This window comes from Phyllopteryx taeniolatus, chromosome 8 (assembly GCF_024500385.1).
Source record: "Phyllopteryx taeniolatus isolate TA_2022b chromosome 8, UOR_Ptae_1.2, whole genome shotgun sequence".
NCBI classification, from domain to species: Eukaryota; Metazoa; Chordata; class Actinopteri; order Syngnathiformes; family Syngnathidae; genus Phyllopteryx; species Phyllopteryx taeniolatus.
The window spans coordinates 1,777,102-1,795,256 of NC_084509.1; the positions used below are offsets into that span (position 1 = coordinate 1,777,102).

At 41.9% G+C, this 18,155-nt stretch overlaps 2 protein-coding genes across 4 annotated transcripts; one reads left to right on the top strand and one right to left on the bottom strand.

Moving 5' to 3' along the window:
- Positions 1-5,450: 5,450 nt before the first annotated feature.
- Positions 5,451-7,914, bottom strand: bloc1s3 (biogenesis of lysosomal organelles complex-1, subunit 3). The gene is made up of 5 exons (XM_061782341.1): positions 7,830-7,914; positions 7,549-7,667; positions 7,280-7,466; positions 6,933-7,033; positions 5,451-5,970 (listed from the first exon to the last, which is right to left on the bottom strand). The coding sequence occupies exons 2-5, from the start codon at positions 7,660-7,662 to the stop codon at positions 5,773-5,775; spliced, it is 600 nt and encodes a 199-aa protein (XP_061638325.1). The 5' UTR covers positions 7,663-7,667; positions 7,830-7,914; the 3' UTR covers positions 5,451-5,772.
- Positions 7,915-7,978: 64 nt separating this feature from the next.
- Positions 7,979-14,529, top strand: trappc6bl (trafficking protein particle complex subunit 6B, like). Of its 3 annotated transcripts, none has more exons than XM_061782343.1 (7): positions 7,979-8,076; positions 8,539-8,636; positions 8,753-8,820; positions 8,904-9,021; positions 9,103-9,186; positions 9,270-9,363; positions 13,667-14,529. In XM_061782343.1, the coding sequence occupies exons 2-7, from the start codon at positions 8,541-8,543 to the stop codon at positions 13,696-13,698; spliced, it is 492 nt and encodes a 163-aa protein (XP_061638327.1). In that variant the 5' UTR covers positions 7,979-8,076; positions 8,539-8,540; the 3' UTR covers positions 13,699-14,529. The 3 variants fall into 3 exon arrangements, with proteins under 3 accessions (XP_061638327.1, XP_061638326.1, XP_061638328.1); XM_061782342.1 differs by lacking the exon at positions 7,979-8,076 and adding an exon at positions 8,099-8,250; XM_061782344.1 differs by lacking the exon at positions 7,979-8,076 and having other exon boundaries at positions 8,257-8,636; positions 9,121-9,186.
- Positions 14,530-18,155: the final 3,626 nt, after the last annotated feature.

Sequence of the window (18,155 nt, forward strand, 5' to 3'; positions counted from 1 at the left end):
GGGGTCTGAAAACTTTCCGTACCCACTGTAGAGTCACGTTTGCCATTTCAGAACACTGCCATTCAAAATGACACTACTTGAGATAATTTTCCAAAATCCTGTATATGCCACTTAGAGAAAGACCTCAATTGATTATTGTTGCCACTTTAATCATAAAGTAGACCACAACAAATGGAAGACGTTGCATGGAGAGGAAGGAGGAGGGTGTCATGCTAACTTTGGACCGTACAGCACAGCCCGTATTCTCACATTCATAACATTCTCATACATCCAGAATGCTAATGATGCAGACCATAAAAGAAACCGGTATGTTGGAGTATAGGAAAACGTAAGCTTTCATCGTGCAGCACCACTCCAAAACCGGTTTCTTTTTGGTACAACAGTGGAAGGTACAGTATATGACCGGCAGACCCTTTATGTGCATGCCTCTTGTTCAGGATATAAAGGAGGCATGTGCTGAGATTGATTTTGGGTGTGATGGAGGGATGGATAAGGAAATCAAGGCGCTTCTTCCCTCCATGCCTGGCAAGGGAAGATATTCTCGTGATGTAGACGAGGCGTTGTGTCCAGACCGGTGGCGGCCGGTGAGTTTTGGACCTGGACGTTCAGTGACCTAATCCACTTCTTAATAGCACCATCACATCGCAAAATAGTGTACAAAAACATCATATAACTATGTGTGGCATTAACGAAGAGAGACAAGGGCATTTCACATATTTGAGGATGAATACCACTATTGATACAGCAAGCAAGTTAACTTTGTTCCAATTCAGAACCTTCAAACAACTCCCAACCTCTTTATAGGTTGCAGTGTATGCATTACAATATAGCAGTTCACAATCAATATTCATCTAATAACATGACAGAAACATTAAAAACTTGAAAATACATCATACTCACCGGAGATGCTAATAGATGCCTTTTCTCCTGCCTGTCTGTGTTAAGATAGCGCTCGTGCTCGTACATGTTGCTCTGAAAGTGCCCCCCAAAGAAATCGTTTTCCGGGTTGAAACAGGCCAGACGGCAACTATTTTGGAATGACCTAGCCTCACAAATTTGAGTTCTTCCTTGAAAAGCGCACCTGGAAACTAAATTTTTCATCATGTCCGACGTCTCCCTCAGTAAATCAATCTCATGCGCATATTCAGCTCAATCGACCAATAGTTTTTTAGCATTTTGAAAACATTGTAAGCTCTATAAGATCTGGAGACTGGACTGGAATGATTCAAAGTGAATGGTGACTCATTCAGCGAAGAGTATGTTTGGGCACTCTTGAAAACTATTTCCTATAACAATTTATTCTTACAACACAGCAGGCACATGGTTTTATAACTATTTGTCAAATTGTGCATACAAATGCCTAAAACTATTGAAAAGTTGACTGCACAGTAGCAGATGGTTTCCTACTCAAACCTCATATAAAGATTAAGTAACACACGGATGAAGTATGTATGTTTCTGATGAGTTCATTTATATTGGAGCTTGCCCATACCCCAAATCCCTCAGCTGGAAATCAAATCCTGGCGCACATTCAGCACTGCATGGGTGATGATCACACACATTCTTGTCGTGGTTTCTCATTAAAAGAACGATAATAGATACCATGGGATATGAGAAATGCTTTAGCTGAAACGCTGATCTCTCAAATTAAGATCCCAGAATCCTGTGTCCCTGAGGTCTCATTATACTCATGTGATCTGCATCACATAGAAACAGATCAATGCATTAATGAGGTCTTTTACTCTGCTCCGCGACTATCCCCTTAACGTGCAATTTAAACCAATGATGGGAGTTGAGATAGTGTAATCAAGCCTGCACAATGCAAATATGGAAAGTGTTGACGATGCGGAACCTTATATGATGGATGACTTTTAACTCAATAATGATAATTTACATATCATATTAAGAGTCATGTATCACACATTCCCCCCTAAGATTATGATTGTATAGACTAAAGACTCCCCTGAACCCGGAGATCCATAATTATGAAATGATTTCATAACCACATGGATTTCAAATATTGTTATTAATCACTCCTCTGTGGGGAAAAAATAAAGTCTATATTACCAAGTTTCTTCAAATGAAGTCACTCTGAACGAGTGTAGTGTTTATGTGTGTGTGTGTGTATGGTGGGGGGGCAGAATAATGCTGGCCAAAATAGGAGCACTGTGGACTTCTCCCCTGGGACTTTTTCACAACTCCATCAGTGAGTGAAACACTTTGAAAGACAGACCCAAATCCCATCCATCACACACAAATGGATAAAGTGATGATTACAAGTATGGAAATATGAGAACAAACATGATGTCACCACAGAGAATTCAAACCCTCCTCACTCTTGGTGACACTAAAAACAGTGGAGACATATTAGGACCAGAGCCACTTTGTTGTATATATACATGACCTGACATAGAAATAGGACAGCTGAACAGTTTCACCTCAGCTTTACCTAATGACTTAACTTTTTCATTTGTGCCTTCAGCAGAGATGGGGGGACACGAGTCACATGACTTGACTCGGGTCGACTCAAGTTGCCAGTTTTATGACTTGTGACTTGCTTGCCGAAAAACTTCAGAACGACTTAACTTGACTTTGACTTGCTAGCCAAGAGACTTGACTTGAACTACATGACTTGACAAGTCATCTCGTTTAGAGTTGGAAATCTGCATTTTAATTGCGACGGTTTCCCTTATTATTATTATTATTATTTATTTATTTATTTTTTAAAGTAAGAAATGTTTTGCAGGGTCAGTCGGGCCAACCTGGCAACACAGTATGCTAGTGTGACTTAGCCACCTGCATGAACAACTATGGAAGGAGCTTCAGAGATAATAAAATTTGGATTCAAGGACTATGTTGTCGATGAAGTCTGCCAAAAGAGGAAGGCAACCTGCATGGCTTGCAACTCGCGCATTTAAGACACAAGAACAACTACGTCAGATTTTACCCGTCACTACAAAACTCACAAAGACAGGTAAGCTAATTTAACCGTTTAACTAGCTGATTAAACATGAAGTTTTATAGACTGGTTTCGGACGATTCGAAATCAAAATGATGTGATCGTGAACGTTTTAGTAGAGCTAAGTAACATAAGTCGGGCTGGGACGGTATGATAATTGTCCAATCCTTTTATTTCGGTTCACGCAAAAGTCTCTTTTTTTTCTCTCTCTCTCTTTTTCATGCACTCTAGAACAGAAAATAGCCCCTAAAATAAAATGCCAACCGCTGTATGCAGAAGTGAAACGGCTTTGCTGGTGTTCTGGAGATTAAAAATCAAACAAAACAAAAGTTGCAGACACGTTTGCGGACATGACGAAAGAGCTAGAAGATGCAAAGTGAGTTATAGGTCTGCTGTATCGGATCACTTTGCATTACGATCACGGCGATAAAAATGTCGTTGACAAAAGTGCGTTCCGCTAATACTAAGTACAGTACCAATTGTGAGTAGCTATGTGTGAATATCATTTTCATACTACTGAACATATTTATTGAAGAGTCGCGATCAAAATGTCATCTGTTGTGTCGGCTCTGTGATAAAGCTGCCTGCAGTATGTTTTTAAAATTGAGACCACAGCATATGAAACATAACATTTAATCTAATGACAATGGTCAATTGCCCAAAGTCAGTGCTTCTAAATAAATTAACAAACCCGACTGTGTGATTTAATTAAAGAAGAGAACACAGGAGGAATGCAGATTTTGTTCACATTACTTTTTTTTTGGAAGGATGGCAACATTTTTATGTCATGGAATCTCTTCCAATCTCCTTTAGCCCATTAGGTACACATCTAATTATATTTGACCAACAGAAAACAAGTCTTGGTTTTGCTTAGTTGTGTTCTCAGAACCGTAGGAGTTACAAGGCTGTCACGAAAAAGTACACAGCATAGTTTGTTTAGAAATAAAGTTAAGTTAAATTGAGTATGAAATACAACTTCATTTTATTTCCACTCTAATTTATGTTGCGACTGGAGCAAGATTGTATGACCTGACTTGCGACTTGCTTAAACCCAGTAATGACTCGACTCGACTCGACTTGACTTGCTTGATTTTCTCCCACAGTGACTCGGGAGTTGCTTGAGACTTGAAGGTTATGACTTGAGACTTGCTTGTGACATGCACATATGTGACTTACTCCCACCTCTGGCCTTCGGCCAAGCCGTGTCTCTTTATTCCCTCATTTATTACGGGCTTGGCTCTTTGTGGCTCTATTTAAAGAGGATAAAGGCGACTTTTGATCCGATGGGTAAAAGAGAACACAGAAGAGACGCAAGTTCAGATGAGAAATCGGGCCAAATGCAACAGTGCAATTTAGGACATATGCAGCGAATACAGAGTAAAGGCAAGATGTGGTATTGACACTGGAGGCATTGATCACACCTTATTCTTGCTGATCATTTAAAAATATAGTAATCAGTTCTAAGAATACAAGGGTATATATACTGCCTTCTGTGTAAGGTATATTAAAGACTATAGATTAATGCTAGTAAAGAGTAGTTGGAATTTCTAAACCGCTGATGGCATCATGTGGCAAGAATGAGTCACTACATACACACGCTCATAGAAATTGCAGCCAAGATAAACGCTATGAAATGAATAGAATAGACTGTTGGGAATAAAGTAATACAATTTCATGGAACAAATGTTAGAATTTACATTGCAAATGTCAGTCAGTGCTTCTGATGGTGTTTGGGTTCTTATTATGTGTATTACTGTCACAGCTCCCAACCTGCTAGTTGTGGTGTTTATATTTACACAGCAGTCAGACATGTAAATAAAACAATCCATGTACGATTGGGGCCAAAAACATCAGAACAAAATGTCAACAGAAAGGATGAATGCGACAGTTTTACACAATCACCATGAAACATAAACGTCTCATCAGATCCTATTTGAACGGTAAGCGATATGCTGATGGAATTTGCTGTGGAATAAATGGACATATAGTACGATAAAGGTGACATTACCAGTAAACTATTGATAATTGAGAGTCAACATCACTTCACTTCATTATACCATCAGTTACTTGTGTGTAACTTTAGTGGTACTGATGTTTTTATATGAACTAAACTACTAAACTAACTAAATGAACTTTTATATGAACTAAGTTCTAATATTATCTAATACTAAATTCTGCAAAAGGCAAACGTAGATCTTGCTTCCAAAATTAAATTTGTTGAAATAAGGGTGTGCGTTTGATTCTCTTTTGTATCATGTATAGAAAGACAAAGTTCAAAAATATGGTTGTGACTCACACCACATAATCTTGACAAATAGTTTTGCTTAGCTCATATTTTAATATATATAATTAGTAGAGCACATATTTCCTAACCACAAAATAACATGAATTTGATGTATTATCAAATTTACTTTAAGTCTGGTAAGTGTTTTAAAAAATGCCAGGTATGATCACACACAAACAGTACAATGATTTGAGGCAATTACATTGCTCATGTCTTGGTAAGAACTGTATTTTATATTGTATAGAATATGAGGTATAGAATAAAACATTTTAACAATGTACACAGAAAAAGATCAGCAGTTCAAGTCTGATTACTGTTGTTAAAAAGAGATGCAACAAAAGTACAAATATTTCAAATCATAAATTCATATCAAATGAGAGCAATAAATATTAGTTGTGTCCTTTCAAACAATAATAGCAAAACAAATCAAGTTGCTAAACATTCTGGCTTGCTCGTATGCATACTTTATAAACACTGGGGCACTTGTTGCAGCCCAAAACTACCCATTATGCTTTCATAACATCTATACTTATTCGTTTCTTCCTGATACAGGAGTGTTATTCTCATCTGAATGGTTCATCTTAATATCAGGTAATATCTGACAGCTGGTGATGATGTCAATCTTTTCAGACACAGCTTTCAAGTCATCCAAAATCAGTCGGATGTTGTGGGAAGCGTTGATGATGGCGCTCTGTGACATGTTAAGCTGTGCTGTTGCACTGCGCACCTTTGACAAGAAAAATAAGTCTCAATGAAATGATTTTAAAATATGTTTTAAACACTGAAACTTGTTGTGCATATAGTAATAAACAGACATTGTAAAATAGTTTTGAAAAGACATGTTATTAGCCTAATAGTATAATTGCCCAAGTCATTTTTAACTTACTGTCAAAAAAAAACAATGTGCTTGCTAAAACAAAATTTGTTTTCTTTATGTCTATGTAGTTCCTCAGTAATCAAGGTCAATATAATTCTCAAAGGCTGAATTGAGCCAACTGGACTTCTCTTGTTAGTTGAATTTATTTATTTATTTAAAAAAACAAAAAAAAACTATGACTTAGGCAACTATTTTATTAGGCTAACGATATTATTGAATGCATATATACATTATGGCATGTGAATTTTTACATTTACATTCAACAGATAGCTGAATGAGATGCATAAGTATTGAAAAGTCTACATCTTCATAAAACACCAACCGGACACAACATAAAGGCCACTTGCACAGTCATCTAATGAGATCTAGTACATGAAAATAAAATTCTGTCTTTTCAAAGACAAAAGTGAACTGTATTGATTCATTGTCGGTGGGGTATTAGTTTAACAATACATTTAGTATTGTGGAGTTTGCGGTGGTGTAGAACTGCATAACTTCTATCTAGTCTTAGCTGTAGCGGTATTTTGTTCACATTGCTTAGTTACATGCAAGAAACACAAGGTAATATTAAAAACAGCTCTCAGTATGATGCCGTGCAGTTTTACACCACTGAAAACCACACCCACACCTACTGTCGTATATTGTAACTAACTGGACACCTCTCAGACAATGTCAATCAGAACTGAACATTCTGATCTTTGCAAAGGTCCAGTTTGATCAAGCTCTTGTACAGGATCCCATTATGTTGTGCTACTGGTCATGACGTAACCGACACTTAAGTAGTAGTCCCTATCGGAAGAGGTGAACAGTACCTCTTTGCTGGCACTCCCATACACGTGTCGTAACATCTGTCCCACGTCAGAATAAAGGCGGCTGTTTGACTCCTGCAACTTCTGCTGTAATAATGTGTCACCTGCAAATTTAACACTATAAATGTAAATATAGTGAGGCACTATTAAAAGAGCATGCATTTAGTGAAAATGCTTAGTGCACCCAGAATAAAAACGTTCAGTCATTGTTTTGGTTCAAAGTATGGACATAAGTGCCTGTTGACACCTTTTGTCTTAGATTGATTCTTTGGTAAGTTATCATCCCCACCTTAATTAATAATGTGTCATTCATGTCACAACAGTGACTATTTTATGTGTGCACCGCTCACCAAAAGGCTTATGCGTAGGGCTTGCTCTGTCTTCCACAACTGATTGTATGTCAGGGTGATCTCTCACTACAATAAGCGGAGGTAGATCTCTTTTGAGTATCTCGGCACTTTCATGACTCAATGCAGGACCTTGGTCTGCCGTCTCCACCTCATCCTCGTTGTCCGTTTCAGAAGCTTCCCCTTGAACCTGGAAGGATCGACAAGACAAATGAGGTTTCTGAAAGAAGGTGGAGGAGGTTTGTTTTTATGTTCACCGACAACAAAACAACCTTGGCTCCGGCAATGGTAGTCTGAGGAGCTGACAGAGAGGTGATATACACCTCGTCATCGGAGTCCGTCTCTGATGCCTCGCCCTGCACTACTATCTGGTACCTGCTACACATGACCGCTGGCAGTACACACACACAAGAGCAAACAGCCACACTACAACAAAATATCTCAATTGATTTCAGCTAAAATATCAAAAACACCGACTGCCGCATGCACTCATATCTAAGTCTTAGCACAATTAAACACGAAACGATGCAATACAACAGAAATTAAAACAAACCCCAGGTTGTCAACACCGAATTCAACAGTGAAACAGATCACATGAGCAGACAGGAAATAGTTTGTTCCTAAACTCCAATCAAAAAGCAGTATGTGGGGAACAGCGTTCTGGTAGGAGGACATTTCTGTCAGCTGATAGTAAAAGGGTCAGCTTCATATGCGACGGCGTACACCGATTTGGTGGTGTGTGTCCCTGCCACATCCACATGTCCTCTCTGCTAAAAGATAAACACCGGACACAAAAATAAGTCTCTGAATATATTTCTTCACTGTTGTGGAACCCTTGTATTGTGACATCGTTTTCATGTTGGTTTTGACATATTCAGTTAGTAGTTAAACCCTCGTACTGTCCTTGCGTTGATTTCGAGTGAACCCCGGAAAGTGTCTTGTGTTTACCTTTAGAACTGCGGTTGGTTTGACGGGTAGGCTTAAGACTTTATTCTACCCTCTATGTCGCGGTTGGATTTAAAAGAACATATCAGAAAGATTAATGTATGTCCCAATTCATTTTCCGTCACATATGATGGGAAGTAACGTAAGCGAGATGAAACGTGCAGCTTGGTGACAGCCTATGACCAAGCTAGCTAGCTGCTTGTTGTCAAGACTTTCCTTTCATCAAAGATTTTAGCCGTGACTCACAACAACAATTCACGTTTGTCAAGTTTTAGACTATCTTACCCGTGTTCTATTTCTTATTGCGTGGTTGTCAGGGATGGCAGACGACGCTCTGTTCGAGTTTCTCCATATGGAGATTGTGGCACACGTTTACAGGGATCAGCAATCCATGAAAGGAGAGGCGGACAACAAGGTTTGTAGAAATGAATGCTAATTCTCATCAAGTATGTTTATTTTTTTTGTGTGCAATTATTATTATTAAAGTGGCCTTTAGCCATGCCAAACTTCCAATAATTATGTTCCATAAAGGAGAGGTCCTCCCGTGTTTCTATTTTGGAGGGGATGGGCTACAGAGTGGGACAAGGGCTCATCGAGAGGTAGATGGCTCAATGACAATTACTCTTTAATTGCAATACCTGACAGTCCCTCTTTATATGTTATACATGTTCGCCCTCTCAAGGTTGACAAGGGACTCCCCCTGCTTCAAAGATGAGTTGGATATAATGAAATTTATTTGTAAAGACTTCTGGACAAAAGTATTCAGGAGGCAGGTGGATAATCTCAGAACTAACCATCAGGTAAAAAATCAAATCAAAACTATTTTATTCGTCATCGTTTTTGAAGTATCACATCTTACATTTCTTCATATCTTTCATTAGGGCACCTATGTATTGCAGGACAACAAATTTAATTTGCTGACACAGCTGTCTAATGGTAAACAGTATTTGGATCAAGCACCTAAGGTCAGGGCACGTAATTTGTACTCCAACCCCCCAACCTAATTTGTTAGCAACTCTCCTATTTTTTTTGTCTTTTTCATCCTCAGTACCTTGCCTTTTCATGTGGTGTGGTGAGAGGAGCTCTGTCAAATCTAGGTCTTGAAAGTGTGGTTACAGCTGAGGTCTCTGTCATGCCATCATGTAAGTACCATCAGACAGTCAATGTTTTAGTCCATAATAAGGAATGCAGTGAAACCTCTAAAGTTGAATGTCCCTGAAACTGTAATTTGGAATTTAATCTAAACTTCTGGTCTGTAAAGTTGCATAAGCAGGTGACATCATCAACAGAAAACAAGAATATTCTGGAGAAAGTTAACTTATCATTGTTAGAATAATACAATCAAGAGAATGAATGCAGATTGTTTAAACTTAATGCAAACCCCTTGTAACGTTAAAGGATAATACTAAGCTAGCATTAGCACTGTAAACAAGATGATGTCAAGCACGGCTGCTACATTGGTAGCATGACTTATTTGTAATAGTGTGTTACTATAATACTAGATGTTAGCCATTTGAAGTTTAGTTTTTTTGGAATGTACAATTAAATAAAAATAGTGATTAATATGCATCGTTGTCCTTTTTATAGTTAAACGAGGGTTTTAAGTCACTGATGGTGTAGTGGTGCATTCGCCTGACTTGGGTGCAGGCAACATGGGTTCAGTTCCCACTTAGTGATGGTGGAAGGAGAGTGCAAGTGGTTGTCTATATGTGCGCTGCGGCTGACTGGCGACCAGTTCAGGGTTTAGTCTACTTTTTGCCCAAAGTCAGTTGGGATTGGCTCCAGCGCCCCGTGACCCTGAACAGGATAAGCGGTATTGAGGATGGATGGATAGGGTTTTACATTATATTTATATATATATATATATATATATATATATATACACACACCCCTCCTTGAGCCGTCACCTTATCGTGGTGGAGGGGTTTGTGTGTCCCAATGATCCTAGGAGCTAAGTTGTCTGGGGCTTTATGCCCCTGGCAGGGTCACCCATGGCAAACAGGTCCTAGGTGAGGGACCAGACAAAGCACGGCTCCAAAAACCCCTATGACGAGTACAATAAATGGATTCAGGTTTCCCTTGCCAGGACGCGAGTCACCGAGGCCCCCCTTTGGAGCCAGGCCCGGAGGTGGGGCTCGAAGGCGAGCGTCTGGTGGCCGGGCCTGCACCCATGGGGCCCGGCCGGGCACAGCCCGAAGGGGTAATGTGGGTCCCCCTTCACATGGGCTCACCACCTATGGGAGGGGCCATAGGGGTCAGCTGCAGTGCGAGCTGGGCTGTGGCCGAAGGCGAGGACCTTGGCGATCCAATCCCCGCAGAAGCTGGCTCGAGGGACGTTGAATGTCACCTCTCTGGCAGGGAAGGAATCCGAGCTGGTGTGTGAGGTTCCGACTAGATATAGTCTGACTCGCCTCCATGCACAGCTTGGGCTCTGGTACAAGTCCTCTTGAGAGGGGTTGGACTCTCTTCCACTCTGGAGTTGCCCACGGTGAGAGGCGGCGAGCAGGTGTGGGTGTACTTATTGCTCCCCGGCTCGGCGCCTGTACGTTGGGGTTCACCCCGGGGGACGGGAGGGTAGCCTCCCTCCGCCTACGGGTGGGGGGACGGGTCCTGACTGTTGTTTGTGCCTATGCACCAAACAGCAGTTCATAGTACCCACCCTTTTTGGAGTCCTTGGAGGGGGTGCTGGAGAGCGCTCCCGCTGGGGACTCCCATCGTTCTGCTGGGGGACTTCAATGCTCACGTAGGCAATGACAGTGAGACCTGGAAGGGCGTGATTGGGAGGAACGGCCTCCCCGATCAGAACCCGAGCGGTGTTCTGTTATTGGACTTCTGTGCTCATCACGGATTGTCCATAACGAACACCATAATCAAGCATAAGGGTGTCCACACGTGCACTTGGCACCAGGACACCCTAGGTCGCAGTTCGATGATCAACTTTGTGGTCGTGTCTTGAACACTCGGGTAAAGAGAGGGGCGGAGCTGTCAACTGATCACCACCTGGTGGTGAGTTGGCTCCGATGGTGGCGGAAGATGCCGGTCCGACGTGGCAGGCCCAAATGTATTGTGAGGGTCTGCTGGGAACGTCTGGCGGAATCCCCTGTCAAAAGGAGTTTCAACTCCCACCTCCGACTGAACTTTGCTCATGTTCCGGGGGAGGCGGGGGACATCGAGTCCGAGTGGACCATGTTCCGCGCCTCCATTGCTGAGGCGGCCGACCGGAGCTGTGGCCGTAAGGTGGTTGGTGCCTGTCGTGGCGGCAATCCCCGGACCAACGGTGAGGGATGCCGTCAAGCTGAAGAAGGAGTCCTATCGGGCCTTTTTGGCATGTGGGACTCCTGAGGCAGCTGATCGGCACCGGCTGGCCAAGCGGAATGCAGCTTTGGTGGTTGCTGAAGCAAAAACTCGGGCATGGGAGGATTTTGGTGAGGCCAGGGAGAAAGACTTCCGGACGGCTTCGAGGAAATTCTGGTTCACCATCCGGCGTCTCAGGAGGGGGAAGCAGTGCACCATCAACACTGTGTATAGTGGGGCTGCTGACCTCGACTCGGGACGTTGTGAACCGGTGGGAGAATACTTCGAAGACCTCCTCAATTCCACCGACACGCCTTCCCATGAGGGAGCAGAGTCTGGGTTCTCTGAGGCGGGCTCCCCTATCTCTGGGGTTGAGGTCACCGAGGTGGTTAAAAAGCTCCTCGGTGGCAAGGCCCCGGGGGTGGATGAGATTCGCCCAGAGTTCCTCAAGGCTCTGGATGTTGTAGGGCTGTCCTGGTTAACACGCCTCTGCAACATCGCGTGGACATCGGGGACAGTGCCTCTGGATTGGCAGACTGGGGTGGTGGTCCCCCGTTTTAAGAAGGGGGACCGGAGGGTGCGTTCCAACTACAGGGGGATCACACTCCTCAGCCTCCCTGGTAAGGTCTATTCAGGGGTGCTGGAGAGGAGGGTCCGTCGGGAAGTTGAATCTCAGATTCAGGAGGAGCAGTGTGGTTTTCGTCCTGGCCGTGGAACAGTGGACCAGCTCTACACCCTTAGTAGGGTCCTCGAGGGTGCATGGGAGTTCGCCCAACCAGTCTACATGTGTTTTGTGGACTTGGAGAAGGCGTTCGACCGTGTCCCTCGGGGGGTCCTGTGGGGGGTGCTTCGGGAGTATGGGGTACCGAACCCCCTGATACGGGCTGTTCGGTCCCTGTACGACCGCCGTCAGAGTTTGGTCCGCATATCCGGCAGTAAGTCGGACTCGTTTCCGGTGAGGGTTGGACTCCGCCAAGGGTGCCCTTTGTTACCGATTCTGTTTATAACTTTTATGGACAGAATTTCTCGGCGTAGCCGAGGCGTAGAGAGTATGCGGTTTGGTGGCCTCAGTATTGCATCTCTGCTTTTTGCTGATGCTGTGGTTCTGTTGGCTTCATCAAGCCATGGCCTCCAACTCTCACTGGAGCAGTTCGCAGCAGAGTGTGAAGCGGCTGGGATGAGAATCAGCACCTCCAAATCTGAGACCATGGTCCTCAGTCGGAAAAGGGTGGCGTGCCCTCTCCAGGTCGGGGATGAGATCCTGCCCCAAGTGGAGGAGTTCAAGTATCTTGGGGTCTTGTTCACGAGTGAGGGAAGAATGGAATGGGAGATCGACAGGCGGATCGGTGCAGCGTCTGCAGTGATGCGGACTTTGTATCGGTCCGTTGTGGTAAAGAAGGAGCTAAGCCGGAAGGCGAAGCTCTCGATTTACCGGTCGATCTACGTTCCTACCCTCACCTACGGGTCGTGACTGAAAGAACAAGATCCAGGATACAAGCGGCCGAAATGAGTTTCCGCCACAGGGTGTCCGGGCTCTCCCTTAGAGGGAGGGTGAGAAGCTCAGTCATCAGGGAGGATCTTAGAGTAGAGCCGCTGCTCCTTCACATCGAGAGGAGCCAGATGAGGTGGCTGGGGCATCTGATTCGGCTGCCTCCCGGACGCCTCCACGGCGAGGTGTTCCGGGCACGTCCCACCGGGAGGAGACCCCGGGGACGACCCAGGACACGCTGGAGAGACTACGTCCTTCGGCTGACCTGGGAACGCCTCGGGATCCCCCCGGAAGAGCTGGATGAAGTGGCTGGGGAGAGGGAAGTCTGGGCGTCCCTGCTAAAGCTACTGCCCCCGCGACCCGACCTCGGATAAGCGGGAGAAAATGGATGGATGGATGGATGGATGGATATATGATTTGTTTTATTCATTTTTTTTTATTTCCGTCCAATTAATAAATGTTTAATGATGGCAACATTTTCACTCTCAGACAAATTGAGATTTCCATTTTTTACGGTACAATGTCTGTTTTGTCTGTCCTTTTAGAAGATCCGCTGAATATAAAGAAGCCAAACTGTTGTTCATGTAGAGAATGAAAGTAATGTTATTTTAAAAATGTTTGTAAATTAAAACGCATTATTGACTGTGCTGTTCTCTTTGCAGGTAAGTTTCAAGTGGTGATCCAGAAATTATGACAAGGTCCCACCTTGCTGCTTAGTTCAAACACCCTTGTCCTTAATGTCAGGTTCTGATGTTACCAAAAAGTAAATTACCTTCCATTCTCTTCCTTTCATTACTGCAACAACAGAAAGAATCAGACATAGTCATGCTCATAGTTGTGGGGCTTGCTACCTATACTGTACTTGTTGAAATTGGATACAGATGCAGCGTCTCTTCTTGCTGAGTTCTGAGCAAGTAAGCAAAATGCTTTTTTCATCTATTGTATGGACGTAAGTGAAACCAAGCCCCAATTGGCCATTCTGCTTGATAGTGTGTTGTCTTTTTGCATTCAGTAAATTCAGTCCTTGATCTCGATGCCCTCGCAAACTGTGTTCACATGTAACTGTTTTACAGAAATATAGATAGAGCTTAACAAATTCATTCGAACATCCCACATTGTAGGTTTAATTCCACTGCTGCCCTAATGTAACAGCAGTAGTCATTTAAAAAAAAGGCTTGTTTTTTTCTCTTTAACAGAAATATTTCTCTTTATAATTGTTATCCATTAATTTGCAAATGTACCATTTTACAAGAAATATGAAAACAGTAAGTCATGTTATTTGTTGATTGCATTCTTGAGCAGAAAAAAAAAACGTTTTCATGGTTGAATGTTACACTTGATTAATTTTTGGCTTGTAAGACAGTGAGTGGCTCTAACTTGTGTATAAAAAGTAAAATGGTGAAATGTCTACAACTCATTGAAATGGAAAGAGTCCACATTGTAATGCTGGATGGTATCATCCTCATTTCTAACAGGTGGTCTAATAAACTTGTAGATGTGTGACAAATGTAAGAAGAGATCAACATCAAGTGTCCTCGTCGTATGTTTGCCCACTATATTTTAATCTCACATAGCCAAAAGAGATAATGGTTAAACATTTCATATATATGTGCTCATTTGAGAACAGTAAATGATCTAGATAAAATGACTACAAACACTGGATGCAATTTGTAATATTGACTGAATCTCTTGTATTTTTTAAAATAAAAGACAAACATTTTAGTAAGTCAAAATTTTGAGTCTTGTCCACACCTCTTGTGGATGCTGTAGCTTGAGCCACTAGAGGGACACACAGCGCTGTTGTTCTGTTGTAAGCGCTTACACTGCAATGGCCGTCTAGAATCTAGATCCAGCTCGGATCTGCTTTTCTCTCACAAATCTCTACCTTGATTTTTACTCCTCAATCATTTGGTCTGTTCTCAAACATTTGGATAATGGCAAAATAGTTCGTGACTATAATCATTCATAGTTTAATTGTAATTTCAATTGTATCCAGGCACAAAAGCCATAATGTTTATGTACTCTTAGCCTGTCCTTTCAGCACTTTCAAAAACTCATACAACAGACTGTTTATATTACTTGTACACTGAAAGCAACTTCTTGCTTCCATGAGCCTTTTACAAATCCAAATCCTTTAACATTATGTTACAATGTATACAACCATTACTTCATTTTTCCTTCGTACCATAAATGTTGTATTACTATTTCTGCTCCTGTGAATGGACTGCATATCCTAAATCTTAAATTCTGTAATAGTGTAGTCAATCCAGACAACTGAAATCCCCCACTTTATTAAAAAGGCAATTGTTGTAGTTAGATTTCAGAGAAAAATGAATAGTATCTCCAACTGTTTAATTATTTGTAATATTAAACGTCATATATGACATCGGTGGAAGTGTTGAATTCTCACTTTGGTTGCTAATTACCTGTTTTCATTCTGCTTGTAATTGTGCAAAAACAGGGTTAAAGCCTTTGAAACAAGATTATCCAGTGAGCTGAATAATCATAAAGTTAAGTCACTCTTTGTCATATGAACAATGCAACAGCAATCCACACATGAAGTAAACTGTATTTGATTGAAACACATCAGAATATGCATGTGCTGCGACCCACTGAAAAGTTGAAAACACAAATCCTCTGAAAATAAAACAAGTCTGCAGGCAGGATTAGAGAGTGAGCCAGCGAGGAGGAGGCAGGGGCTGGAGTTGCAGAAATCGGGTGGAGGAAGGGAGTGAAGGGAAACTGGGATGGAGAGAATTAGAAGCCTCTCCAGGAGGCTTGATGGAAATGAAATGTAAAAAAGGAGTAGTTTATGAGAGATGGGAGGGGTTGGGGGTAGGGAGTAAGCATGACAAGAAGAGACCAAGGATGGTGTGAATTAAGAGGGGAGGCTGAAAACAGGAAAAGTAGAATGTATCTGCTCCCCATTTTTTTTTAGCTTTATTGGCTAACATGGTCAGTACCTCTATTGAGTCAATTGCCCTGGAAGTTATACACTTTGGAATCCTACCACAATTTGAAGAAAAATATGCTTCTCAAGTCAAAGAAAATCAGCAGCCAACTTGTCATTGTGCTTGACATCGCTCCCGAGTCCAGACCTCAGGAAAGGTTGCAAGACTTTAGTTCAGTGAACATCATCGAAAAGATTCGTTCCATTCATGTGTTTCCCGCTTTCAGTCTTTTTCTTTTTTTTTTCTTATTGTGACGAGTAACAGTGATGGCAAACAGAAAAAATGTGACGTGACTATTGAACTATAAAACTTATTGCAATACTGTATAGGAAAGTAGTACAGTATATGCATCTCTAGTTGTCCTGGCTGCTCAGTAGAATATGACTCACGCAACCATAAGATTTGCAAAGCATAAAATGAACAGATGTTTCATTTTTAATGTGAAGAGACTCATATCTCAGGCGCACGTAGCCTGTTTGTCAGTGTCAAATTGATGGTGAATCTTTGTTTTAATATACTCCAGTTAACCTGTTTTTCTTTACACACACTTACTGATGGTTAAGAATTGTAAAACGTGATTCATCAAATCAACTCACTCACAGCAACCCTCCCACTTTCACTAAGGGTGAGCTTTTTTTTTTACTTTGTAGTGTTAATGTAGCTCCATTGTAGCGAAATACTTTTTTTTAATGCTTGTATGACACGTCAGACCCTGATACAGATTTATATTTCCATTATTTTGGTTGGAAGAAAAAAATTGTAAAAAATCAGGGCTCGACCAGTGTCCTGACCTTGCACAATACAAGTTTTTGAGTGGCCTTAATATAAGAATCTAGTTGCAAATAAACAGTGAAAGCATAAAAAATGAGTTCTTATTGAAATGTTTCCCTTAATTGCTCAAATTCAGTAAATGTGCTAATATGTTTATCATCTTTTGTGCAAGATGATTCTACATACTTAGTCCAACATGTCTTGGTTGATCAAATGTCTTAGTAAATTGAATAAAGGGAAGATTTAAAGTCCCAGGAGCCTGGTATTGTTTTATGTCTGTCTTTTCCATGAATGATATGTGTACATATGGATGCCACTCACTTTTATCTTTTTATATTAGGCCGTAGCTTCTTACTCTCTTTTTTTTATCATTACTCCTGAGATTACTTCTTTCTGCCTTAGCCTTGTCGTTCTCCTCCTTCACTCATGCATACTGAGAATGAATCTCTTGCTCTCTCACACACAAGCACAAACTTTGTCTCTATGGGCCATATGTTGACCCGTGGTGGACATGAATGCGGCCATCTGCCTGCCTTTCCTATGCCCCACAGGGCAGGAGTGTGGGAGAATGTCTATCAGATACAATACAGCACACACACAAATGCATGCCTTTAACCCCTTTACAGCCACTAATAACTCCCAGACAGCCCCTCGTGTTAAAAGTGACAAGATAATAACGCTTGAATGAGTGTGGATGAAAGTCATTTATAGTGGCATGCTATCAATCTTCTGCTATTGGTCTATCTGAATTTATTCTTTTTTTTTTAGAACATTTTTACTCCATAGTCATAGTTAACAACCATAAGATCTTCTTAAAAATGTAACTTTTATATTCCATGCTTATTTTACAGTCTGTGTTGAACTGATCAACGAAGGGCGCATTGAACAAGTCACCAAGTACCCCCTAACCCCCACATTTCTCACTTCTCCCTTGCCTGCACACAGCCCAGTTGTGCATGTGTGTGGAGTGGACCTTTGTGCATGCTCTTTGGAATGCAAGGCATAAAAATACAACCTAGTGGAAAGAGAATCGCCCATCGGGATACAGTGCAATAATAGATAATAATTCAAGGAGCACTGTAGTGCTAATGAAGCCAATAGCTCCCAATAGCCCTATAAACTAGTAAGGCTACAAATGCGAGAGGGACATTACTGAAGGAGTGGAATAAAGAAAGGGAAGACCAAAGGGGTGGGGGTTGGACTGTCTTGGTGGCGAGTGAAGAGAGAAAGGAAATGGGTGGGAGACCAAGCTTGGTAAGATTAAACTCTCAAACAAAAGACTTCTTATCTCCGCATGAGATCTCCATGGCAGCATGCTGCTGTCACACAGGCTCCAGCAGGCCTTGGGGAGTGCTCATTTCTTCTATTCATTTTTGCAAAACTTTCTGCATGTGAACAGAGATGTCACCTAGACTCAAGTGATAGAATC

What these genes read in the sequence shown, in the direction of transcription:
- trappc6bl (XM_061782343.1), top strand. Translation starts at nt 8,541, where the DNA reads ATGGCAGACGACGCTCTGTTCGAGTTTCTCCATATGGAGATTGTGGCA. An exon ending in AAGGAGAGGCGGACAACAAG is followed by an intron (nt 8,637 to 8,752) that starts GTTTGTAGAAAT and finishes TGTTCCATAAAG; the next exon opens with GAGAGGTCCTCCCGTGTTTC. An exon ending in ATCTCAGAACTAACCATCAG is followed by an intron (nt 9,022 to 9,102) that starts GTAAAAAATCAA and finishes ATCTTTCATTAG; the next exon opens with GGCACCTATGTATTGCAGGA.
- bloc1s3 (XM_061782341.1), bottom strand. Translation starts at nt 7,662, where the DNA reads ATGTGTAGCAGGTACCAGATAGTAGTGCAGGGCGAGGCATCAGAGACG. An exon ending in CTACCATTGCCGGAGCCAAG is followed by an intron (nt 7,467 to 7,548) that starts GTTGTTTTGTTG and finishes CGATCCTTCCAG; the next exon opens with GTTCAAGGGGAAGCTTCTGA. An exon ending in ATGGGAGTGCCAGCAAAGAG is followed by an intron (nt 5,971 to 6,932) that starts GTACTGTTCACC and finishes TTCTTGTCAAAG; the next exon opens with GTGCGCAGTGCAACAGCACA.